Here is a 23,794-nt window from a genome sequence, read left to right on the forward strand (position 1 = left end):
TGTTCCCTTTAATGATCTCGAGAATATGGAGCCTGTTCCATACTTCTCTATATAAGTGTGTTTGCGTTCTCTCTTTTAAACACAATCCTTTTTCTACAAATCTATCAGATTTCTTTGTTCTCTCTTTACTTCTCATCAAGTCTTGAGTGAATCTCGTTGGTGTGTCATATCCAACAACTAAGGGTGTCTATTTTGGTGTGTAATATCCAAGTTAGTCATCTAGGAGTATCAAGGAGCCATTCCGCAACTCTTTGTGTCACCAAACGATCCATCACCTTGATAAACTTGAGTCTCTGATTCGTTTATACAAGGATCTATCCAATTCAATCCAAAGAAGCATCCTAGGAGTTCATTAAGTGGTATCAGAGCTGCTTTGGATTGGGAAGTTTTCGATTTCTCTTCTGTTTCAAATAAACTTTTCAACTTCTTTGATTACCATTGATAGATCTGCGATCTGTTGTTGTTTCTCGTATCATCTGAGTAGCATATCACCTGATTGCTAATCGTCTGTGTTGAATCCTATTAGATCTAAGTGTTCTTATCATATTTTGAATCAAACTCATCCGATCCGTGTGAAGGAAGTAATCGAATCGCTTGATCTGTCGAATCACTTGCTGAATAACTTGATTTGTGTTGTTTCTGTGATAGATCTGTTCTTATTTGTCTTGAATCTGATCTGCATAAATCCAAAATTGATAGATCTAATCTTAGTCTTGTCGATTTGAATTCTCTGATCCGTGATCTGCAAGTTTTCTATCTTTTGAATCTTTTGAAAGTTGTTTCCGCGTCGACTAATTGTTCTGATTTGATTCTTGTGAACATCTTACTTGTTTGAGTGTTTTCTGAATCAGGTACCATGGTGAGAGAGTCGGAAGATGAAGCAGAACTCGTGAGACAGAACAAGTTATTGAGAGATCAGATGACTGAGCAATTAAACCAAACGATGATCACTACCGTTGCTGATATGATCAAGAGCAGTATGAAGGAACTTCGCGATGAAATAAGGCAAGAGATAAGGCAAGCTACGGGCCAAGGTCATAGCAATGAGTCTAGACGAGAAAGACGTGATGAAACCCCGAGAGAGCATGCTGAATCACAAGAAACAGACCACTACTATGAGCGTAACCGAGCCACGCACAGCAGTTCCTCTTCTAGAGATAGTAGAAGGAGACATAGAAGAGATCATGATGAAAGGAGAACTTACAGAGATGATCTTGCTGGTTTAAAGCTGAAGATACCTCCTTTCCATGGCAAAGTTGATCCGGATGCTTACTTGGAATGGGAAAAGAAGATGGAGTTGGTGTTTAACTGTAAGCACTACACCAATGCCCAAAGGATTCAGATAGCAGCAACTGAGTTCCATGACTATGCGCTGAGTTGGTGGGACCAGCTTGTGACTACCAGGAGACTTAACCAAGAGTATCCCGTTGAAACATGGCACGAGATGAAGGCTCTCATGCGTAAAAGATTTGTGCCAAATCACTATCATCGCGACTTGCACCAGAAGTTAAGAAGACTCACCCAAGGATCTCGATCTGTTGAAGAATACTATCAAGACATGGAGCTGTTGATGCTGAGAGCTCGTGTTTCTGAAGATAAAGAAGCTACTATGGCTAGGTTCTTAGGAGGTCTCAACCGAGAGATACAAGATAATGTTGAGATGCAGCACTATGTGGAGATAGAAGAGATGCTTCACAAAGCTATACTAGTTGAGCAACAAGTTAAGAGGAAGGGCCATTCTCATTCTCGTTACAACACCAGACTTCAGGGAACTAAAGAAGAAAAGTCTAGCTATCAAAAGGAAAGCAAACCGCAACTGAAAGAAGACTCAAAGCCAAATTCCTTTTACAGCAAGGATAAAGGAAAGGCCGAGGTTTCAAGTGCAAGAGCTAGAGATGTTAAGTGCTTTAAGTGTCAGGGTAGAGGCCATTATGCAAATGAGTGCACCAATAAAAGAATCATGATTCTTCTTGAGAATGGAGAGTATGAATCTGAGGATGAGCTTTCAGAGTCTGAGTGTAAGGCGCTTATTGAAGAAGAATATGAAGAAGAACCCGTGAAAGGAAGGTTATTGGTGGCTAGAAGAACTTTGAGTTTGCAAAGTAAAGCTGAAGAGCAAGAACAGAGAGAGAATCTATTCTACACTCGGTGCCTTGTGCAAGGAAAGGTCTGTAGTCTTATCATTGATGGAGGAAGTTGTGTGAATGTAGCTAGTGAAACTATGGTAAAGAAGCTTGGCCTCCAAGTACAGAAACATCCAAAGCCCTACCGGCTTCAATGGTTGAATGAAGAAGGAGAAATGAGGGTTTCTAGTCAGGTTTCGGTTCCCATTGCAATTGGAAGGTATGAGGATGAGGTTCTCTGTGATGTATTGCCTATGGAAGCTGGACATATCCTTCTTGGTCGGCCATGGCAATCAGATAGACGAGTGATACATGATGGCTACACCAACAAGCACACGTTTGAGTTCAAAGGAAAGAAGACTGTGCTGGTTCCTCTAACACCAAAGGAAGTTCATCAAGATCAACTGCAGCTACAAAAGAAGAAAGAAATAGACCTCAAACCTGAATCAAAGAAGCAGCATAGTCTCTATGCCAAATCGGGTGAAATCAAAAGAACTCTCAATGCTCATCAATCTATTCTTTTACTTATCTTTAAAGAGTCTCTTTTGAATGTTACTGACCCAACACCGGTATATCCGAGTGAAATTAAGTGTCTTTTACAGGAATTTGAAGATGTATTTCCTGAAGATAATCCAATTGGTCTTCCACCTCTTAGAGGGATTGAGCATCAGATTGATTTTGTTCCTGGTTCTACACTTCCAAATAGGCCAGCTTATAGGACTAATCCCGTGGAGACTAAAGAACTGCAAAAACAAGTTGAGGAGTTGATGGCAAAGGGGCATATCCGTGAGAGCATGAGCCCATGTGCAGTTCCAGTGCTTCTTGTGCCTAAGAAAGATGGAAGCTGGCGCATGTGTGTTGATTGTAGAGCCATCAACAACATCACTGTAAAGTATCGCCATCCTATTCCTAGATTAGATGATATGCTTGATGAATTGCATGGTTCCTGCATATTTTCTAAGATTGATTTGAAAAGTGGATACCATCAGATTAGGATGAAAGAAGGAGATGAATGGAAAACTGCATTCAAAACTAAACATGGTCTTTATGAGTGGTTAGTCATGCCATTTGGATTAACCAATGCACCTAGTACATTCATGAGATTAATGAATCATGTTCTTAGATCATTCATTGGCATATTTGTTGTGGTATACTTTGATGACATCCTTGTATACAGTAAGAGCTTTAATGATCATATAGGACATCTTAGAGCTGTTCTTGATGTGCTTAGAAAGGAATCTCTTTTTGCTAACCTTAAGAAGTGTACTTTTGGAACGGATCACTTGGTTTTTCTAGGCTTTGTTGTGAGTGCAGATGGAGTAAAGGTAGATCAAGAGAAGGTGAAAGCAATACAAGAGTGGCCGATTCCTAAAACCATCAGTGAAGTGCGAAGCTTCCATGGATTAGCTGGCTTCTACCGACGGTTTGTAAAAGATTTTAGCACCATAGCCGCTCCATTGACTGAGGTGATCAAGAAAGAAGTTGGATTCAAATGGGGAGAAGCACAAGAACTTGCCTTTCAATGCCTAAAAGAGAAGCTTACTAATGCCCCTCTTCTTATACTTCCTGATTTCAATAAAACTTTTGAAATTGAATGTGATGCTTCAGGAATTGGAATTGGTGCTGTTCTTATGCAGGAGAAGAGACCCATAGCATATTTCAGTGAGAAACTAGGAGGAGCGACTCTCAACTATGCTACTTATGACAAGGAACTCTACGCTTTGGTAAGGGCTTTGCAGACATGGCAGCATTACCTATGGCCCAAGGAGTTTGTCATTCACACTGATCATGAGTCTCTCAAGTACCTTAAAAGCCAAAACAAACTCAGCAAGAGACACGCAAGGTGGGTTGAGTTCATTGAGACATTTCCTTATGTCATCAAGTATAAACAAGGTAAGGAAAACATAGTTGCTGATGCACTATCCAGAAGGTATGTTCTCTTGAACACTCTTGATGTTAAGCTATTAGGATTTGAGCAGATTAAAGTAATGTATGAGAATGATCCTGAATTTAAAGATGCTTATAAGTCTTGTGAGAAATTTGCTGCTGGACATTACTTTAGGCAGGATGGATTTCTTTTCTATGATAATAGACTTTGTGTGCCTAATTGTTCTTTGAGAGATTTATTTGTTAGGGAATCTCATGGAGGAAGCCTCATGGGACATTTTGGTGTCGCAAAAACTCTCAAGACCTTGCAGGATCACTTCTACTGGCCGCGGATGAAAAGAGATGTGGAAAGACTCTGTGAAAGGTGTGCAACTTGTAAACAAGCTAAGTCCAAAGTCCAAAACCATGGTTTGTACACGCCTTTACCCATCCCTTATCATCCTTGGAATGATATCTCTATGGACTTCATTGTTGGATTGCCTAGAACTCGTACTGGTAAAGATTCAATCTTTGTGGTAGTTGATAGATTTTCTAAGATGGCACACTTCATTGCTTGTCATAAAACTGATGATGCATTGCATGTAGCTAACTTGTTCTTTAAGGAGATTGTGCGTTTACATGGCATGCCTAAGACTATTGTATCTGATAGAGATACTAAGTTCCTAAGCTACTTTTGGAAAACTCTCTGGTCTAAACTAGGCACTAAGCTATTATTTTCTACTACTTGTCACCCACAAACTGATGGTCAGACTGAAGTAGTTAATAGAACTCTTGGTACACTCTTGCGTGCAATTATAAAGAAGAACTTGAAATCATGGGAAGATTGTTTGCCTCATTGTGAATTTGCATATAATCATGCTGTGCATTCTGCTACTAAGTTTTCTCCATTTGAAATTGTTTATGGGTTCAATCCCATCTCTCCTTTGGATCTAATACCTTTACCTGAGTGTGAAAGAGTTAGTCTTGATGGCAAGAAGAAGGCAGAGAAGGTACAACAACTTCATGAACAAGCTGTTGACATGAAGCAATAAAGAGAGGAGAATGAAGTAAGAAGCAAGAGGGGAACAATTACATCCGGATCAAGCAATCACTCAACTTACCTTGCTAGACAAGTCTGTCCGTACAAGACAACCCTAACTTGGAGTGCAAGACATAAGAGTGACTGATGTAGAAGAGAAGAAGGCAAGAAGAATGTTTGGAATCGCCTAAGGGAAGTGGGGAACCGTTGAGAGTGCAGGTCACGGGTCTGGTTAAGGATTCAAAGTCTTCCCACCCGTTAGGACCTGTCACTATCCAGGACCACTTTGCCCATCTCTCCTCTGTCTTAACTTCTTTGTTTATTGTTTCCTTAATGTCGACATCTTGCTGTATGAATTCTATAAATGGGTTGTTCCCATAAACAAATCATTCAAGGGAAAAGAGTTCTCTATTATTCTCTTTATCAATCTCTCTCTCTCTCTCACGGTTCAACCTAGTTCTTCTCTAATCTCTTCACAAATCTTCCTTAAACTCTCACATAAATCCTATAAAACTCTCATGGTATCAGAGCAGCTGTGCTCTTGAGACCTAAATCTCTTTTTCTTCCGCGAACTCTCTGTGTTTTATTTCTATTTTTGGCAAAGTTCATCCTGTTCTTGAGGTGTTCTTCAATCTCATTTCCAGAATTTGCCAAAAGTAGCAAAGTTCATCCAAAACTTTCGTTTCTCTTTCTCTCTTGATGGATACCTCCGAGAACCCAAAGATGGTAATGATACCAGTTACTCTCAAGGGTCCTAACTACCTGACATGGGCAAGACTTGCCAAAACAGCTCTCGGAGGCAGAGGTCTTTGGGAGATTGTTGAAGAAGGCCGCCCCACCAAGAAGACTGTCCTAGGAGAGGATGGCAAAGAAGTGGTGGTTGCGGATGCTGGGGATAAGAAGAAAGGTCAGGAGGACCTCATGGTGTTGTCTATCATCCAGAATAGCCTCGCCCCTTCTCTCCAAGAGGCTTATGCATTCTGTGAAACTTCCAAGGAGCTGTGGGATACTCTCAAGAAGGTGTATGCCAACAAATCCAACATCAGCAAGGTGTATGAAGTAAAAGGAGCAATCAATTCTCTAAGTCAAGAGGACACAGACTTTGATGCTCATTTTGGGAAGTTCCGGTCTCTATGGGCTGAGCTAGAAATGCTCAGACCCGCAACAGTTGATCCGGATGTTCTACATGAAAGAAGGGAGCAAGATAAGGTCTTTGCCTTGCTGCTCACTCTCAACCCAGGGTATGATGACCTTATTAGGCACATACTGAGGAACAAGGAGCTTCCATCTCTAGATGAAGTGTGTGCTGAGATTCAGAAGGAGCACGGCTCAGTGGGTCTCTTTAAGAGAAAGGGAGAGCTAGTGATGGCCAATCAAGCTGAAGGAGCCGAGAGCAAACCTGCCGGAGTAGCCAACAAAGGGTACTACAAGCCGGAGGAAAAGAAAGTGTGGGTGTGTGATCATTGCAAGAGGAAGGGTCACGGCAAGGACAAGTGCTGGATACTTCACCCACACCTCAAACCGGCTAAGTTCAAGACTGATGGTCGGGCAAACTACTCAGGTGATGTAGGAGAAGCTTCCACGGCCTACCGCACTCATGAGGGCAAGGGAAACCAGGATGAGTCCATCAAGAAATCTGACATTGAGGCACTCATCAAAGCTCTCAAGGAGTCTGGTAAAACTCTTGGTTCCTCCCTTAGTGCATCATATCAATTGCCTAGGAGTTTATTCACGGCGTTTCAAGTTGCTCATGAATCTGATAGAGTTAAACCCTTAGTCATAGACTCAGGAGCCTCTCATCACATGATTAGTGATTTAAATTTGATTAAAAATATCACTCCTGCAGTAGGAAATGTTATGATAGCTGATGGTAACAAGGTTCCAATTAAAGGCATAGGGGAACTTAAATTATTTGAGAAAGAATCCAAAGCTTTCTACATGCCTAGTTTCACTTCTAATCTATTATCTGTGAAAAGGGTGACCAATGACTTGAATTGCAATGTTATATTTACGCCTGATGATGTCTACTTTCAGGATATTGACTCATGTAGGTTGCTTGGCAAAGGTGTGAGCAAGGGAAACCTGTACTTGCTAGAAGACACTAAGCTTGCATCCGATCTATCTGTTGCTTTCAATTCAAGTTTTAATTTCCCTAAAGATGTAATGTGGCATGCTAGATTAGGACATCCTCATTCTCGTGCCTTGAACATCATGTTGCCTAGTATTTCATTCCAGCAAGATTGTGAAGCTTGTATCTTAGGAAAACATTGCAAAACTGTATTTCCCAAGTCTAGTACAATCTATGAACACTGCTTTGATTTAATCCACTCGGATGTATGGACAGCTCCATGTCTTTCTAGAGAACATCACAAGTATTTTGTGACCTTTATTGATGAGAAATCCAAGTACACATGGATCACTCTCTTACAATCAAAGGATAGGGTCTTAGATGCATTTATAAACTTTGAAACATATGTCTCTAACCATTATAATGCCAAAGTTAAGATTTTGAGATCAGATAATGGAGGAGAGTACACCAGCAATGCATTCAAAGCTCATCTAGCCAAACAAGGTGTGATTCATCAAACCAGCTGTCCATACACTCCCCAACAAAATGGTGTGGCCGAGAGGAAGAACAGGCATCTCATGGAGGTCACTAGGAGCATGATGTTCCATACTAGTGTCCCAAAGAGCTTTTGGGGTGATGCGGTCCTAACTGCATGCTACCTGATCAACCGCATTCCTACCAGAGTTCTACAAGACTGCTCTCCATTTGAGGTATTGAACAAAGCTAAACCATCTATTGATCATATGCGGGTGTTTGGGTGCCTTTGTTTTGTTTTGAAACCAGGAGAACTGAGGAACAAACTGGAGGCTAAGAGCACAAGAGCTATGTTCATTGGGTATTCACCAAACCAGAAGGGCTATAAGTGCTATGAACCAGAGACTAGGAGAGTCTTGGTATCTAGAGATGTGAAGTTTGTAGAAACCAGAGGGTACTACAACAACAAGGATTGGAATGAGCTGGAGAACTTGTCTCAATCCGCATCAGATAGAGCAGCCAATCTCAGACAAGTCATGAGGAGACTTGGGGTCAGCTTACCTATGGAAGAGCCGGGACAAGCAGGATCAGATAATGTGGGAGGATCAAGCCGGTCTGAAGAGCAAACCGAGACAACTACAGATGAAGTTGAGATCCAAGAAGCTGCTCCCCTTGATCCTGAGGGGGGAAATCAGGGTGAACCACCTGTATCTGAGGAAGTTCATGATCAAGAAGAGCACCATGACCAAGAGGAGGAAGTGGAGGATCAGAATCAGAACTTGGAAGGTGGAGAAGGCACTCAGAATGAAAATGATCAGCCAGTACTTAGGAGAAGTACTAGGATCAAGAAGCCGGCTTCAAACTGGAACAACACCAGAGTCTACTTCAATGCAGAGGCAGTAGCTCACCCACCCAGTGGCGTGTGCTCCCTAGCTCACTATCCAGAAGAACATCAAGCCTTTGTGGGCTCATTGGATCAGGAATGGATACCAAGAACATATGCAGAAGCTATGGAAGATGATGAATGGAGGGAATCAGTGAATGATGAAATGGGAGCCATGGAGAGGAACAACACCTGGTATGAGACAGAGCTTCCAAAAGGAAAGAAAGCCGTGACCAGCAGACTCATACACACTATCAAGTATCTTGCAAATGGAAAGCCAGAAAGAAAAAAGACCAGATTGGTAGCAAGAGGATACACACAAGTTTATGGAGAAGACTATCTAGACACCTTTGCACCAGTGGCCAAGCTTCACACAATCCGGATTATCCTTTCATTGGCAGTAAATCAAGAGTGGGATCTTTGGCAAATGGATGTGAAGAATGCCTTCTTGCAAGGTGAACTAGAAGATGAGGTATATATGAGACCACCGCCGGGAATGGAAGAGATGGTGAAACCAGGGAATGTACTCAGACTCAGAAAGGCCATATATGGTTTGAAACAATCACCAAGAGCTTGGTATCACAAGCTGAGCACTACACTGAATGGGAGAGGCTTTGTGAAGTCTCAAGCGGATCACACACTCTTCACTCTCACCAGCAAGCAAGGGATTGTTGTGATTCTAGTCTATGTGGATGATATCATCATCACTGGTTGTGACAAGGAGGGGATCAGTTCAACCAAGACCTTTCTTAAAGCCGCATTTGATATCAAAGACCTAGGAGAACTGAAGTACTTCCTCGGCATTGAGATGTGCAGATCAAAGGAAGGATTGTTCATGTCCCAAAGAAAGTATACCCTGGACATCTTAAAGGAGGCAGGAGATCTTGGAGGAAGACAAGCCAAGACACCACTTGAAGAAGGTTACAAGGTATTGCGAGAGGGGGAGTATGAAGATACTCCATTTGAAGATGTCAAACAATATAGACGGATGGTTGGGAAGCTGATCTATCTAACCATCACTCGGCCAGATGTGTGCTTTGCAGTTAATCAAGTAAGCCAACATATGCAAACTCCCAAGGTTCATCACTGGAACATGGTGGAGAGGATACTAAGATACTTGAGAGAGGCACCAGGTCAGGGTGTATGGATGGCTTGCAACAAGAACACTGAGGTGATAGGATACTGTGATGCAGATTGGGCTGGGGACAGAATAGACAGAAGATCAACCACCGGCTATTGTACATTCATTGGAGGAAATCTGGTCACTTGGAAGAGCAAGAAACAGAAGGTAGTGTCTTGCTCTAGTGCAGAAGCAGAGTACAGATCAATGAGGAAGCTAACCAGTGAGCTTATCTGGATAAAAGGGCTTCTAGGCGACTTGGGAATTGAGATCAAAACTCCCATGACCATGCATTGTGACAACCAAGCCGCAATACACATTGCATCCAACTCAGTCTTCCATGAGAGGACAAAACACATAGAAGTGGACTGCCACAAGGTAAGACAAGCAGTAGAGCAACAAGTGATTCTCCCATGTTATACAAGAAGTGAGGATCAGCTGGCTGACATCTTCACCAAGGCGGCCAGTAGCAAAGTTTGTGAGTCCATTCTTCCAAGACTTGGACTCATAAACCTCCCATGTCAATAATCCCCTCACCATGGAGTATTCTACTCTTTTTCCTTTGCTTGGTTTTTATCCCAAGTGGTTTTTCCAAGTAAAGGTTTTAATGAGGGAATGCTTCATGGTTTCCAAGCTTGACAATCACCACTGTCAAGCTTGAGGGGGAGTGTTGACATGAAGCAATAAAGAGAGGAGAATGAAGTAAGAAGCAAGAGGGGAACAATTACATCCGGATCAAGCAATCACTCAACTTACCTTGCTAGACAAGTCTGTCCGTACAAGACAACCCTAACTTGGAGTGCAAGACATAAGAGTGACTGATGTAGAAGAGAAGAAGGCAAGAAGAATGTTTGGAATCGCCTAAGGGAAGTGGGGAACCGTTGAGAGTGCAGGTCACGGGTCTGGTTAAGGATTCAAAGTCTTCCCACCCGTTAGGACCTGTCACTATCCAGGACCACTTTGCCCATCTCTCCTCTGTCTTAACTTCTTTGTTTATTGTTTCCTTAATGTCGACATCTTGCTGTATGAATTCTATAAATGGGTTGTTCCCATAAACAAATCATTCAAGGGAAAAGAGTTCTCTATTATTCTCTTTATCAATCTCTCTCTCTCTCTCACGGTTCAACCTAGTTCTTCTCTAATCTCTTCACAAATCTTCCTTAAACTCTCACATAAATCCTATAAAACTCTCACAAGCAAGGCGCAACATAGAAGAGAAGACTAAGCAATATGCCAAACAAGCAAACAAGGGGAGGCGTGAAAGAGTCTTTGAAGTGGGTGATCAAGTCTGGATTCACCTAAGGAAAGAAAGATTTCCTAATGAGAGGAAATCCAAGCTCATGCCAAGGATTGATGGACCATTTGAGATCATAAAGAAAATCGGCAACAATGCTTACAAGCTGGATCTCCAAGGAAGGTATGATGTGAGCAATAGTTTTAATATCACTGACTTGGTTCCTTATTTTGCAGATGAGCCAGATTTGAGGACAAATCCTTTTCAAGAGGGAGGGGATGATATGATCATGGACCGGCATAAGGATGGAGATAAAGAGTTCAAAGACCAATCAAGGGAAGAAGATGATGCCTTAGTCATTCCACCAGGTCCCATCACTCGCGCCAAAGCTAGAAGACTCAAAGAAGCTGTTGGAAGTCTACTTATGATCTCATGGAAGCAAGAAGACGGTCTTGATGGACGTTTGATCAATCAAGACACTCTTATCACCATTCAAGCAATGGTTTCAAACTGATCATCATCTAAGCAAGTGCTTGTGTGTGCTCTTTTCCTAGCCTTTGGTTTTGTCCCATTGGGTTTTCCAAAGGAAGGTTTTTAATGAGGCCACAAGTTACTTACATAAACCTTAGATGATGTATCACGGTTCCACCTTAGGTTATTTTTAAACTATGGTTTTTATTTCATGTTTTAAAAACTCTTTTCGAATTTGAATAAGTCTTTAGTCTTTGTTGTAGTTCCAAGGGAGCCTGTTCCCTTTAATGATCTCGAGAATATGGAGCCTGTTCCATACTTCTCTATATAAGTGTGTTTGCGTTCTCTCTTTTAAACACAATCCTTTTTCTACAAATCTATCAGATTTCTTTGTTCTCTCTTTACTTCTCATCAAGTCTTGAGTGAATCTCGTTGGTGTGTCATATCCAACAACTAAGGGTGTCTATTTTGGTGTGTAATATCCAAGTTAGTCATCTAGGAGTATCAAGGAGCCATTCCGCAACTCTTTGTGTCACCAAACGATCCATCACCTTGATAAACTTGAGTCTCTGATTCGTTTATACAAGGATCTATCCAATTCAATCCAAAGAAGCATCCTAGGAGTTCATTAATGTGACTAGGTTTCCTCCAATAAAGGTGCAATAGCCTGTGGTTGATCTCCTATCAACTCTATCTCCAGCCCAATCAGCATCACAATACCCAACAACTTCAGTACTCTTATTGCAAGCCATCCACACTCCCTGACCTGGCGCCTCTCTTAAGTATCTCAAGATCCTTTCCACCATGTTCCAATGATGTACCTTAGGAGCTTGCATGTGTTGGCTCACCTGGTTCACAGCAAAACACACATCCGGCCTTGTGATAGTAAGATAGATAAGCTTCCCAACCATTCTTCTATACCTCTTGACATCCTCAAAGGGAGTTGCATCAAACTCCCCCTCACGCATAACCTTGTAGCCTTCTTCTAGTGGTGTCTTGGCCACTCTTCCTCCAAGGTCTCCTGCCTCCTTTAGGATGTCCAAAGTATACTTCCTTTGGGACATGAACAATCCCTCCCTTGATCTACACATCTCAATGCCAAGGAAATATTTCAGTTCTCCTAGGTCTTTGATGTCAAATGCGGTCTTGAGGAATGTCTTAGTTGAGCTGATCTCTTCCTTGTCACTACCAGTGATGATGATGTCATCCACATAGACCAGAATCACAACGATCCCTTGCTGGCTGGTGAGAGTAAACAGTGTGTGATCCGCTTGAGACTTCACAAAGCCTCTCCCATTTAGTGTGGTGCTTAGCTTGTGGTACCAAGCTCTTGGTGATTGTTTCAGGCCATAGATAGCCTTCCTGAGTCTGAGAACATTCCCTGGTTTCACCATCTCTTCCATTCCGGGAGGTGGCCTCATATATACTTCATCCTCTAGTTCACCTTGCAAGAATGCATTCTTCACATCCATTTGCCAAAGATCCCATTCTAGGTTCACTGCCAATGAGAGGAGGATCCGGATAGTATGGAGCTTGGCTACTGGTGCAAAAGTGTCTAGGTAGTCTTCTCCATATACTTGTGTGTAACCTCTTGCCACAAGTCTGGTCTTTTTCCTTTCTGGCTTCCCATTTGCAAGGTACTTGATGGTATGTATGAGCCTGCTAGTCACGGCTTTCTTCCCTTTTGGAAGCTCTGTCTCATACCAGGTGTTATTCCTTTCCATGGCCCCCATTTCATCATCCACTGAGCTCCTCCATTCATCATCCTCCATAGCTTCTGCATACGTTTTTGGTATCCATTCCTGGTCCAATGAACTCACAAAGACTTGATGTTCTTCTGGATATTGAGCAAGGGTGCATACTCCACTTACTGGATGTGCCACGGCTTGAGCATTGTAGTAGATTCTTGTCTTAACCCAATCTGAAGTCGGTCTCCTGATCCTTGTACTTCTTCTTAGGGCTGGTGTCTGCTCAGGTTCACTACCTTGAGCTTCAGTTTCTGGTTGTTCCATCTCATCTTGATCATGAGACAATACTGAGTTTTCTTCAGGTTGAGCTTGCGCAGATTGTTCAGGTTGATCTTGCGCAGATTTTTCTCCATTGCCCCCCTCATGATCATGATGAGAGACTTCATTATCTCGTACCTCAGCTCCATCATGCTGAGGGGTAGTATCCCGGCTCTTTTCTGGTTCCCTTGGTAAGCTGATGCCAAGTCTTTCCATAAGAACTTTCAGGTTGTTAGCTCTGTCCGAGGCAGAATGAGATAGATCTTTGAGTTCTCCCCAACTCTTCTCATCATAGTAGGCCTTGGATTCCATGAACTTAACATCTCTGGATACTAGGACTCTCCGTGTTTCTGGTACGTAGCATTTGTACCCTTTCTGATGTGTGGAGTACCCAATAAACATAGCCTTTGTGCTCTTTGCTTCTAGCTTGTTCCTTAATTCTCCTGGAATCAAAACAAAACACACACACCCAAACACACGCAAATGGTCAATGGATGATCTAGATTTGTTTAGTACCTCATAGGGAGTGGCATCAAGGAGGACTCTTGTAGGTGTGCGGTTGATTAGATAGGTGGCCGTGACCACTGCATCTCCCCAAAAACGTTTAGGTACATTGGCATGGAACATCATACTCCTCGCCACTTCCATCAAGTGTCTATTCTTTCTCTCAGCAACTCCATTTTGTTGAGGTGTATAAGGGCAGCTAGTTTGTTGAATGATTCCATGTGAGGCTAGGTGTTGTTTGAAGGCTGTGCTAGTATACTCACCACCATTATCTGATCTAAGAATTTTGATCTTAACATTGAAATGGTTAGTTATATAGCTCTGAAAGTTTTTAAAAGCTTCTAGCACTCTATCCTTAGATTGCAACAAGGTGATCCATGTGTATTTAGATTTTTCATCAATGAATGTGACAAAATATTTATGTTGCTCTCTAGATGCACATGGGGCAGTCCATACGTCAGAATGTATGAGATCAAAGCAATTATCATATTGAGTCTTTGATTTAGGAAACACAGTTCTACAATGTTTTCCTAAGATACAAGCCTCACAATCACTTTTAAAAGAAATGCTAGGTAACAGGATGTTCAAGGCATGAGAATGAGGATGTCCTAGTCTAGCATGCCATATTACATCTTTAGGGAATTCAGAAACAGAATGAAAAGCAGGAAATAAATCAGTTGTGGATCTTGTGTCCTCAAGCAAGTACAAGTCTCCCTTGGTAACACCTTTGCCAAGCAACTTACTAGAATCAATATCCTGAAAGTACACACTGTTAGGCGTGAATGTAACTTGACAATTGAGATCATTAGTTACTTTCTTAACAGATAATAGATTTGAAGCAAAGGTGGGCATATAGAAAGCCTTAGTTTCTTTATCAAACAGTTTAAGGTTACCTACACCTTTTATTGTGATTTTATCTCCATTTGCTATCATCACATTTCCTAAGGCCGGTTCTATGTTTTTAATCAGTTCTAAGTCACTTATCATGTGATGAGAAGCACCAGAATCTATAACTAAGGGCTTAGCCGATTTAAAAACTCTTATAGTGTCATTAGCAGTATGTGAAGCATTAAGAGAAACACCAAGGTTTTTAGATATACCAGATTCTTTTAGAGCCTTGATGAGAGCAGTTAAGTCAGACTTCTTGATGGTCTCATCCAGGTTGGCCCTTGGCGTGGCATAGCCTGATGTGGAGGCAGTTGCACTTCCCACACCTAGGTTGCTTATGCCCATGGTGATTGGTGTTGTTGGCTCCGCACCATCAGCTGAGAAGTTGGCCCTTGCATCTTGGTATTGGGAGCGAGTCTCCCTAAACTTGCTGGGCTTAAGGTGGGGATGGAGTATCCAGCATTTGTCCTTCAAGTGACCCTTCTTCTTGCAGTGGTCACAGGTCAGGCCTTTCCTCTCATCTTGTTTGTAAGCCGCCTTGTTTGCCACTGCTTGTTCTGCTTGATGCGCCATGCTTAAGTCTCCCTTGCCACCAAACAAGCCCACTGAGCCTTCTTCCTTCTGGATTTGAGCACATACTTCATCCAGGTCAGGTAGCTTGTCAGCTCTTAGGATGTGCTTGATCAAGCTCCCATAAGATGGGTTAAGAGTGAGCAGCAGTCCAAACACTCTGTCCTCCTCACGCCTGGTTAGAAGCGTGGCATGGTCAGTGGTGTGTGGTCTTAGCAGTTCCATCTCTGCCCAAAGAGACCTAAACTTGCCAAAGTGTGGTTGAAACTCCACATCTCCTTGGTTGAGCGCATTGATGGCTCTCTTCACTTCAAAGACTCTTGTGAGGTTGGAGACATTTCCATACACTTTGTAAAGTGTATCCCACAGCTGTTTGGTAGTCTCACAGTAGGAGTAAGACTCCATGATGGCGGGTTCAAGAGAGCTGAGGAGCACTGTGAGAACCATGAGGTCTTCCTGAGCCCACTTGTCTTCATCAGCTACCACCATTTCCTGTCCATCTTCTCCTTGGTTGGTTTGTTTTGGAGCCGCTTCTGCTGAGACATGACTCCACAAACCCTTTCCTCCAAGGGCAATTTTCACCATCCTGGCCCATAAGAGGTAGTTAATCCCCTTCAGAGTCACAGGTATGCTGATGCGGTTGTTGTTGTTGTTGTTGTTGTTGTTCTCCATCTTGAGGATTCAAAGACCGGCAAGAAAAGAAACAGAGATTTGTTTTGCGGAAGTAGATAAGGGTTTCAAGAGCTTTGTTGCTCTGATACCATGATAAAATGAATGAGTTATAAGAGTGGCTTGTGTGATTTATCAAGAACAAAGAGAAGAGATAGCTAGGGTTTTACTAAGAATCCGAGAGAGAGAGAGAGAGAGAGAGATTTCGAAAACATAAGAGAGAAGTGAGGAAGTGTTTTTATTTTCCTTGATCCATTTGGTTCTGATTACATACTTTAAATAGATGCAACAATGAATAAACTAATGGCAAGTTGACATAGAAGAAAAGAATAAACAAAGAGGCCTGATCAAGGGCAGGTTGCGCACAGCCAAGGTGAAAGCGACAGCACCAAACGGCTCTCTCTCCTTTGAACCACCTTGTCTTCTTCTTCAACGGATCCCTTCTCTTGGCCGACATCTTTTAAATATCTTAAGGCAAGTATAACATCCTTCTTGATCACAGATAAGTCTCCTCTTGCCTTGCACGCCAAGTTAGATCACACTTGTACGGACAAGCTTACTTTGATCACTCCGGATGTATGTCTTGACTTGATTTCTTCTTCCTCTATGTCATTCATGCTTTCATGTCAACACTAAGCATATAGAAGTGGACTGTCACAAGGTGAGACAAGCAGTGGAGCAGCAAGTGATTCTTCCATGCTACACAAGAAGTGAAGATCAACTAGCTGACATATTCACCAAGGCAGCCAGCAGCAAGGTTTGTGAGTTCATCCACCCTAAACTTGGACTCACGGATCTTCCATGTCACTGATCTCTCCTCCCATGAAGTGTTCTACTCTTTTTCCTTGGTTAGGGTTTTATCCCATGAGGTTTTTCCTAGCTAAGTTTTTAATGAGGGAATAGCTTCATGGTGTCCAAGCTTGACTTGTCCCACACGGTCAAGCTTGAGGGGGAGTGTTGACATGAAAGCATGAATGACATAGAGGAAGAAGAAATCAAGTCAAGACATACATCCGGAGTGATCAAAGTAAGCTTGTCCGTACAAGTGTGATCTAACTTGGCGTGCAAGACAAGAGGAGACTTATCTGTGATCAAGAAGGATGTTATACTTGCCTTAAGATATTTAAAAGATGTCGGCCAAGAGAAGGGATCCGTTGAAGAAGAAGACAAGGTGGTTCAAAGGAGAGAGAGCCGTTTGGTGCTGTCGCTTTCCACCTTGGCTGTGCGCAACCTGCCCTTGATCAGTCCTCTTTGTTTATTCTTTTCTTCTATGTCAACTTGCCATTAGTTTATTCATTGTTGCATCTATTTAAAGTATGTAATCAGAACCAAATGGATCAAGGAAAAATATAATCACTTCCTCACTTCTTTCTTATGTTTTCGAAATCTCTCTCTCTCTCTCTCTCTCTCGGATTCTTAGCAAAACCCTAGCTATCTCTTCTCTTTGTTCTTGATAAATCACACAAGCCACTCTTATAACTCATTCATTTTATCAATCAGGATATCATCAAAGTAAACAACTACAAATCGTCCTATCAAAGCTCTCAAGACATGATTCATTAATCTCATGAAGGTACTAGGTGCATTAGTAAGCCCAAAAGGCATCACAAGCCATTCATACAATCCTAGCTTAGTTTTAAAGGCAGTTTTCCACTCATCTCCTTCTTTCATTCTAATCTGGTGGTAACCACTCTTTAAATCAATTTTAGAAAAGACACATGAACCATGTAACTCATCTAGCATATCATCTAAGCGAGGAATAGGATGTCTGTACTTAACTGTTATGTTGTTGATGGCTCTGCAGTCCACACACATCCTCCAGCTTCCATCTTTTTTTGGCACCAAGAGGACAGGTACAGCACAAGGACTCATACTCTCCCTGATATGTCCCTTCTCCATTAGCTCATTGACTTGTTTCTGAAGCTCCTTAGTCTCCACAGGGTTGGTCCTGTATGCTGGACGGTTTGGTAAAGTAGCTCCTGGTACAAAATCAATCTGGTGCTCTATTCCCCTAATAGGCGGCAGACCTATGGGATTGTCCTCTGGGAACACATCTCTATACTCCTGCAAAAGACACTCAATCTCCTCTGGAATCTCAGGAGCAGGGTTAGTAGTAGAGCTCAACAATTCTTTGTAAACTACTAGTATCAAATTTGATTGTTCAATCACAGCAGTTTTGATGTCTTTAGCAGTAGCAAAGAGGTTGAGTTTACTTACCTGGCTGGTCTCTTCAAGAAGCAAGGATTTGCTGGCGGCCTTGGACTCTCCTCTCTTCATTTTGAGATGCATCTGATCCTGGTGTACCTCCTGAGGGGTCATTGGCGCCAGGGTAACTTGTTTCTCCTTATGGATAAAAGTGTATCTGTTGGTAAAGCCATCATGTACTGATCTCTTATCATACTGCCATGGACGTCCAAGAAGGATGTGGCTAGCTTCCAGGGGTGCTACATCACAAGTGATCTCATCCTGGTACTTTCCCACTGATAGCAATACCTTCACTTGCTTGGTGATCTTTAATCCTCCCTCATCATTGATCCATTGCAACAGATATGGCTTAGGATGCTTGAACACTTGAAGACCCAACTTCTCCACCAACTCAGCACTTGCTACATTAGTACAACTTCCTCCATCAATGATCAAGCTACAAACTTTTTCTTGAATCAAGCATCTGGTGTGAAACAAGTTTTCCCTTTGCTCATCTTCTTTGGGTTTAGGTTGAGCATTGAGAAGTCTCCTGGTGACTAATAGCTCTCCACGGACAGGGTACTCCACGCCTTCCTCATCAGACTCTTGGCCGGCGTCCTCCTCTTCAGATATCACCTCCCCGTCGGCTAAGATAGTCATCACCTTCTTGTTGGTGCACTCATTAGCATAGTGACCAAAGCCATGACACTTGAAACACTTAATGTTCCTGGTCTTAGTAGGTGTGGCTACTCCTTTACCCTTGTCATCTCTCTTGTTCTCCACTGAAGAAGACCCTTCTTTGGACTTATCCCCTGGCTTATCTTCCTTGGAGTAGGCCGGTTTTGAGGCAGGGGTGTATGAAGACCGGGTAGAGCTCTTCCTCTTGTTCTGCTGCTCAATCAAAATAGCCTTATGTAGCAGTTCATCCATGTCCTCATACTCTTGTAGCTCCAACCTATCTTGTATATCTCTGTTAAGACCTCCTTGGAATCTAGCCATAGTAGCTTCTACTTCTTCTTCTAAGTCAGCTTTCAACATGAGTGTTTCCATCTCCTGGTGATAGTCCTCTACACTCTTAGATCCTTGAGAAAGCCTTCTCAACTTCTGGTGTAGATCTCTTCCATAGTGATTAGGAACAAATCTCTTCTTCATCACAGTTTTCATCTCAAACCATGAAGCTACCTGAGGCTCTCCATTGCGTCTCCTGGTAGTAGCAATCTGATCCCACCAGCTAATAGCATAACCACAGAATTCAGTAGCTGCTAGTCTCACTTTCCTCTCCTCAGTGAACTGTTGGCAATTGAAAACCAGTTCAATCTTCTTCTCCCACTCTAAGTAAGCATCAGGATCATTCTTCCCATGGAATGGGGGGATTCTAAGCTTGAGATTGCCTAGGTTATCAGTAGCTGGTCGCCTGCGGTTGTGATTTCTACCATGATGACTAGCCTGAGATCCATCATCACTTTCATCAGCTGAATCTTCTTGATAATGTTCTCCATAAATCCCACGACCCCTAAGCTCAACTCGTTGCCCTCTTATAGGTCCAATGCGTGCTCTCTGAACTCCAGCAGCAACCGCGTCCCTCTCTTGCCCTGCATTATCACCAGGTAAAGTTTCATTAGCTTGTTGAACACGGTTGTAAGTGTTTTGCATTCTTCTGGTTATCTCAGCTATCATAGCCTCAAATTGAACTTGGTTGAGGTTGATTTGCTGGACAGCCGGTTCTCCTGAACTCTCAGGTTGCTTTCCATCTCGCCTCTCTTCACTCATTGTTCCTGAAATAGTTAGAGAAAACACAAAGCCAGGAACAAAATTATATCTCTCTCTCACTCAAGTTTTCAAATCGCCAAGTCTCAGCTCTTCCCACAAGTTCAGTTGAAAAACAAAGTTCTACACTTAAGATCTAGAACTAAAACCCCAATGAATCAGATAGGAAGTATTAAGAGATTTAGGCACCAGCTGACTTTACCACCCTGAGCTGGATTTCTCCTCAGCTAGCTGGATTACTCTTCAGCTATATATTTTTTTTTTTTTGATTTGGATCAGAGATCTCTTTTCTTTTCTTTTTTTTTTTGATTTGCAGGGTTGGCTCAGCTGGCTTACAACAGATAGAAAGATAAGAGAAGTGTTTGATGGAATGAATGATCTGAGTAGTCAAATTGCAAACCCTAACCTTCAAGTGGCTCTGATACCACTTGGTGCAGCCTGGGTATGGCTTAAACTCTGGATCACTTGAAGGTGGATGGATAGAGGATGTTCTAAGAAGCTACTAGCTCTCCTTTGAACTGTGGACGTCTCCCTGAGCCTATGGGTTGGCGCCAAGGATGGTTTGCTACTCAAAGACACAAGATCACCTTGTATTGTCTAAGATGGGATTCACAGGAATTCCTTCCTTTAAGTGAGATCAATGTTCTAGAGCTGAACAGAGAAAGCTAGAGACAAGACAACAAAGTTGACTGAATAATTCTTAGATTGAAAGTTGAGAAAACAAGGCTGCAGCCCCCATGTTCTTAAAGTGAAAATCGAAAACCCTAATGCTAAACCAAGGTGGTTTAATTCTAATTCTAATCCTAATTGTCTTTGGTTTAAATTAAATGAAAGCCCAATAACCAAAACCCTTACAAAGTAATTAAATTAAACCAACAAGCTGGTTTATCTTGATCTCCTTGCCTTGAACCAAGGCCCACGGTTTTGGCTATCTCCTGGAGCCTCTCCTCTTGTGCTCTCAGTCTTGATCTGGTTACTGGTCCACTCCACAAGCTGGCTAGCTCATTTGGTTCTTCTCTGCTCAAGTCTGGTTCTTCTCTGCTCAAGTCTGGCTCTTCTCTTCTCAAGTCTGGCTCTCCCTCATCAGACTCACTCAGCTCTCCAATGTCTCTACTCATGGCTACACCAAGACTACTAGAGCACCTAGAACTCTAAACAGCTTGAATGATTTGCCTAGAACCTTTGCAGCTAGTAATGTGATAAAACCATTGATTGTAGATTCAGGAGCTTCTCATCACATGATTAGTGACACTAGTTTGATTAAAAATATAGAACCTGCTTGTGGAAATGTGATGATTGCTAATGGTGATAGAATTGCAATTAAAGGAATAGGAAATCTAAAGCTGTTTGATAAAGAGTCTAAAGCATTTTATATGCCTGAATTCACATCTAATTTATTATCTGTTAAAAGATGTACTACTGATTTGCATTGCAATGTTATCTTTAGTCCTAATGATGTGAAGTTTCAGGATATTGAGACAAGGAAAATGATTGGCAAGGGAGTTACCAAAGGAGAGCTTTATATGCTAGAAGACATAGCTCCTGTTTCCAATTCAAGTTGCTCGTTTAGTTCTACTTCTAGTTTGAATAATAATGCATTGTGGCATGCTAGACTAGGTCACCCACATGTTAGAGCCTTAAGCTTAATGTTACCAGGTGTCATGTTTAAAAATAATGAATGTGAAGCATGTATCTTGGGCAAACATTGTAAGACAGTCTTTAAGAACTCAACTACTATCTATGAAAAATGTTTTGATCTTGTGCATTCTGATGTGTGGACTGCTCCTTGCTTGTCTAGGGAAAACTATAAGTATTTTGTAACATTCATTGATGAAAAATCCAAATACACCTGGTTAACACTCATTAAGACTAAGGATAGAGTTCTTGAGGCATTTAAAAACTTTCAAGCTTATGTATCTAACCATTATAATGCCAAGCTTAAGATTTTCAGATCAGATAATGGTGGGGAATACACAAGCAATGCCTTCAAGCAACATCTAGCCTCACATGGAATCCTTCATCAAACTAGCTGTCCCTACACACCACAGCAGAATGGAGTGGCTGAGAGAAAGAATCGACACCTCATGGAGGTTGCAAGATCAATGATGTTCCAAACAAATGTCCCAAAGAGATTTTGGAGTGATGCTGTGATCTCAGCCTGCTACTTGATCAATCGGATTCCCACAAGAGTCTTACAGGATCAATCACCATTTGAAGTGTTAAACAAACTCAAGCCATCCCTAAGCCACTTGAGGGTGTTTGGAAGCCTTTGTTATGTACTGATTCCGGGAGATATGAGGAACAAGCTGGAACCTAAGAGTACTAAGGCTATGTTTGTGGGGTATTCCACTACACAAAGAGGATACAAGTGCTTTGATCCTCAAACAAGAAGACTCCTAGTATCAAGAGATGTGAAGTTTATAGAGACTAAGGGGTACTATGAAGAAAGAAGCTGGGAAGATTTGAAGGATCTAGCTCAACAATCTGACAAGGCTGCAAGCCTTAGGATGATCTTGGACGGTCTTGGGATCAATACAACCCAGGATCCAAAAGGGCGAGAAGCACCAGTTCAAAATGAAGCTGAAGACACATCCCATGCTGATCATGAGGGGGGAAACCAGTCTGATGGAGCTCATGAGAATGAAGGGAGCGTAAGTCCTGATCAACAAGGGATGCAAAATGAAGATGAAACTGAAGAAAGAGATCAGTCTGAGGTACAATCTGAAAGAGGAGAAGAAGTTCTGAATGAAGCGGCAACTACTCAACCAGGAGTGGAGAGTGATCCACTTATGGAGACAGTGCCGTTAAGAAGGAGCACAAGAGTGAGGAAGGATCCATCTAACTGGACCAATACCAGAGTCTACTACAATGCTCAAGCTGTGGCACATCCTAGTCAAGCTGTGTGTTCATTTGCTCAATTTCCAGATGAACATCACGCATTTATGATCAGTTTGGATACAAGCTACATACCAAGGACATATGAGGAGGCAATGAAAGACAGAGAATGGAGAGATTCAGTTGCGGATGAGGCTGATGCTATGATCAAGAATGAAACCTGGTATGAGAGTGAGCTGCCTAAAGGGAAGAAGGCTGTTTCTTGTAAATGGATATTTACAATCAAGTATCTACCTGATGGAAGGATTGATAGGAAGAAGACAAGGCTGGTGGCTAGAGGGTTTACTCAAACATATGGAGAGGATTACATTGATACCTTCGCACCAGTGGCTAAAATTCACACAATCAGGATCATACTATCCATTGCAACAAACCTTGGATGGGGCTTATGGCAAATGGATGTGAAGAATGCATTTCTCCAAGGAGAACTTGAAGATGAAGTATACATGCATCCTCCTCCGGGACTAGAAAGCATGGTGAAGCCTGGAAATGTGTTGAGACTTAAGAAAGCCATTTATGGACTGAAGCAATCTCCTAGAGCATGGTATCATAAGCTGAGCACAACCTTAAATGGAAGAGGTTTTCGGAAATCAGAATTGGATCACACGCTGTTCACTCTAGTCACGCAATCAGGTATCATCTGTCTATTGGTCTATGTGGATGACATTATCATTACTGGAAGTGATAAGGTTGGAATCCAAGAGACCAAAGACTACCTTAAATCTGTGTTTGAAATCAAGGATTTAGGGGAAATGAAATACTTTCTTGGAATTGAGATTTGTAGATCCAAGGAAGGTTTATTCATGTCCCAAAGGAAGTATACACTTGATCTTTTGAAAGATGCAGGTAAACTTGGAGGACAAACTGCTAAGATGCCAATGGAGGATGGGTACAAAGTACCAAGAGAGGGGGAGCTTGAAGACAGCAAGTTGTTCCATGACCCTAAGCTTTATAGGAAGCTAGTGGGTAAGCTAATCTACTTAACTATCACACGACCTGGTATCTGTTTTGCTGTGAATCAGGTTAGCCAGCA

General features: G+C 42.1%; 1 protein-coding gene across 1 annotated transcript; it reads left to right on the forward strand.

Moving 5' to 3' along the window:
• Positions 1–208: 208 nt before the first annotated feature.
• Positions 209–11,225, forward strand: LOC117131497 (the record flags this gene model as incomplete). Its single annotated transcript, XM_033283608.1, has 6 exons — positions 209–1,255; positions 1,316–2,428; positions 2,726–2,972; positions 3,420–4,057; positions 4,190–4,958; positions 10,861–11,225. Coding segments are annotated over exons 1-6 (3,531 nt in total), but the record flags the coding sequence as incomplete, so codon positions are not given.
• Between the last annotated feature and the right edge of the window lie 12,569 nt (positions 11,226–23,794).

Source organism: Brassica rapa, unplaced genomic scaffold (assembly GCF_000309985.2).
Source record: "Brassica rapa cultivar Chiifu-401-42 unplaced genomic scaffold, CAAS_Brap_v3.01 Scaffold0992, whole genome shotgun sequence".
Classification (NCBI taxonomy): Eukaryota; Viridiplantae; Streptophyta; class Magnoliopsida; order Brassicales; family Brassicaceae; genus Brassica; species Brassica rapa.